We start from the raw sequence: 3,486 nt of genomic DNA, 5'->3' as shown, positions 1-3,486 counted from the left end.
CACAAAAACACACACAAATTACTAAAGTTTTTTTGTACTGTTGTAACCATTAAACAATCTCCCCTTCAGTTCAACCATATAAGTGGAGACACATTGTTGATGTTAACATTATAAAATAACTTGCAATTAAGTACTTACTTACCACAGTTACTTTCAGCAACTTTTTTAGTTGCTGAAAATAACTAAAAAAGTTACTTTTAATGTAACTTAGTTACTTTCTAAATCAAATAATCAGTAATCTAACTAAGTCACTTTTTCAAGGAGTAATCAGTAATCCAATTAAAGTTACTTTTTCAAAGTAACTATGCCATCACTGATGGTGAGTCATCAAATCCGATTATCTTCTGAGTGGTGTTGGAGGTTGTGTTCAAGGGTTAACTTGGATCTTTGTTGCATTACACAGAGTGATAGGTGATAGGCTCACTACGCCATTTGTGTTTTCTCAACCGCTAATTTCAGGTAATTGTTACATTAAATGTCAGTAATTTATGTTGTCAGTTATGTTTGTCTGTTATATTTGTCAGTTTGTCTGTTATGTTTGTCAGTTTGTCAGTTATGTTTGCCAGTCTGTAAGTTTGTTTGTTAGGTGTTTCTATGATGACATGACGTGGTCATCTTATTTTCTGTGAACCACCAGAGGGTGCTCTTTCGTAAATTAATAATTAATTTTGACCGCTGTTTGTATTTATTTTTCTAATTTGTTATTTCAAAAAACAAAAATAAATTGTCTTCAATTAATTTTAAAAATGTATTCTTGAAACCATTATACGATCACGTCACAAAAAATATGTTGTCGAGATTCACTGTAATAACTGTTTGCGGATTGCGCAGTCTGTTCAGTGCTCTGCTGTGAGCGATAGGTTAACCAGTCGGGAGGCTCACTACGCCATTTGTGTTTTCTCAACCACTGTGTAGGGCGCTGTTAATAAATGTCATGAAATCCAACTGACTGGCCTCGACTGTGTGCATGATCGGATGGGTAAAAGGAGCTGTCACATTAGCTCTGTTGATCAGGCTTGTGTATGAGCTGCTCACCTCCTACCCATTTTCTTCTGCTGTGCTACAGCTTCTTCCTGATAACAAAGCTTGCCACAAATGCTCAGACTAGTTATCATGGAAGAAATATAGTTTTCCTGTTGTGGCAAATTTTTCTCTGCCATTAGCACATTTAGCAGCTCTTTTTTTTTTCTTTTACATTTAGCGCTAAGACCTTCCTCCTGGCTTTGACACAAGAAAGATACATTTTTGCAGATTGCAATAGTAGCACTAGAAGGAGGTTGAAGAGGTTTTTTTATATACAGATTACTTGTCTCACATTATGCTGTCATGACTGCAATTTTAACAAATAAAAAGCATATATTTTTATAAAAGTTACATTGCAGCTTTAAGGCAAAACAGCTCTTGCTTTAAAGAAATCAAGAAATCAACTTGAGGGTAAAAAAGAACTCCAGTAAGGGAATTAAATGTAGAGCATGAACTATAAAAATATAACCCATATTTAGGAATGGGTTTTCATATTCATAAAACGACCGCACAATGTGTGAACAAAAGTTGAGCTGAGAAAACTGTTTTGACTATTTGCTTTTCACTTTTTCAGAAGTAATATCTGGCTGTATGGATGGTCTGCTCAGCAACTTCTCAGGGTCTCTGCCTCCAACCCTGCCCCAGCTGGTGACTATAGAGCATTGTGGGTACAACATAGACTGCCTCCAGCAGGGCCTCACGCCACCTCAAATGCCTGGTGATCACATGAATCCCTACGGTTAGCATCATGTTCAAGATATTTTAAAGTTCTTATTCTGCATTTTTCTGATTTCTTTAAATTTCAAGAGACATTTTTTCCATCTTTCTTTTCAAAAATTAACTTAATTTTCCCTAACATGCGTTATAATTACTTTTGAACAACCTGATTTAAGTCAAATTTTCTGGTTATCTTTCTACAAGGTTCATATGAAGCTTGTAGAAGTTTGCTGAAATTTTGGTCCACTCCTTCTGACAAATCTGGTGTAAAAGATTTTTCTGACACATTTTTAGTGCAACCCTCAAATATTCTATGGTCTTTGGTATGGCTTCTCCAATACATTGACTTAGCCAATTTGGAAGGTTTTTTCTTGCATTTAGATAACTTATTTGTGACCAATCTTTACCTTCCTGTCTTGAGATGTTGTATTTTCATGTAATGTTATTTTCTCATGAACCTATTTGAAGTTCACCTAGTTAGCATGGCCACCAATGATGGCGAATACACAATTTTCCTGGAACTATAAGTTGTTTCTCTGCCATTAGCACATTGTGCAGCCCGTACACAAGCATAATTTACAGTGTTGAGACACTTCCTGGTTCTGATTGGTTGTTTCTGGTGTGGAACGGTGCTTTTCTGCAGTTTGGAATCACAGCACTGGGAGGAGGTTGATTTTTTTCACAGATTATCTGTCTCATTCTAGTCCGTCACGACAGTTTTAACAAATATGAGAAAAACATTCATTATGAAAGTTATACACGGCAGTTTTAATGCTTTCTATGAAGAGATGTGATTGATCTCCTACAAATCAATAAATCAACAACCTTTAACACAATACTGTGACTTAGCTCTAACCAAACCATCCAATTGTACTGTACTTTGTAAAAACACAGAGAGTATTACCAACATGTGTTTTATGTAGGTGCTGGTCTAGTTTATCTGTATGTATTTGCACTGTGCTTTTGCAGATGCTGCATTTCTTCCTTCACTCACTCATTAGAATATTGAGGGCAAGGTTTACAGTGACTTGCTAAGGTTAGTTCCACATGCAGCATGAAATCCCAGAGTTCTGATGGAAGACAACTTCTCCACCATTACTATTTTGTAGCTAAAACACATTTAATATTGAATTGTCAAAATAAAGAAAATAAAGTGTTTGCTATTTTGGGGTGCTGTACATGCTGTCTTGCTTTATTTTTCACTTTTCTGTGTTATTTCTCCTTTGCCTAGGTATGGATTCCATTTTCCATGACAATGAGAGTTACACCTCTATGACAAGTGTAAGTGAGTCCTTTGTTGCCTTTCCAGGTGGAGGCTTCCAACAGGCACAAACAGGAAACCCAATAGACAGCCTTTACTCCATGCACAGCTCCTACTTTGCTTCCTGAGACCTGGCCATCATTATCTCATGCTGCTGAATAAATATCTTCCAAACTATTCACAAATAGACAGAGTTAAAGATAAAATTGACTGATTGTGTTTGATTTGGGGAATTTAATGCAGCAAAAAAAAAAAAACTACTTTCAAACATGTTCAAGCTTCTGTCAGTCAGCATGTGTAAAGAGATCCCAAATCTATCAGATATTTTCTTATTCTAAGGACATTTCATATAAGAAGGTAACTGTTAGTAAATATAATTCTACTGACATGTCTATTTGGATTTGTTCTTGTATGTAATGTAATTTACATCCTAAAGAATATCCAGAATTGCCCTTTAAAATGGACAACTATTTATCTCTCACCAG

At 35.7% G+C, this 3,486-nt stretch overlaps 1 protein-coding gene across 1 annotated transcript in view; it reads left to right on the top strand.

Annotated features, from left to right (window-relative positions):
* Positions 1-3,259, top strand: part of LOC106941160 (LIM/homeobox protein LMX-1.2-like) — a 33,866-nt gene extending 30,607 nt beyond the window's left edge. The window contains exons 5-6 of the mRNA XM_015024099.1: positions 1,598-1,762; positions 2,972-3,259. Coding sequence (XP_014879585.1) covers positions 1,598-1,762; positions 2,972-3,129 — 323 coding nt within the window. The 3' untranslated portion in view covers positions 3,130-3,259. The remainder of the gene's footprint in view (positions 1-1,597; positions 1,763-2,971) is intronic.
* The last annotated feature ends 227 nt before the right edge of the window (positions 3,260-3,486 follow it).

Source organism: Poecilia latipinna, unplaced genomic scaffold (assembly GCF_001443285.1).
Source record: "Poecilia latipinna isolate Pla-1442-1.1 unplaced genomic scaffold, P_latipinna-1.0 Scaffold3523, whole genome shotgun sequence".
NCBI classification, from domain to species: domain Eukaryota; kingdom Metazoa; phylum Chordata; class Actinopteri; order Cyprinodontiformes; family Poeciliidae; genus Poecilia; species Poecilia latipinna.
Note: the sequence above shows the minus strand (reverse complement) of the source record. Positions and strands in the feature narration are given on the sequence as shown.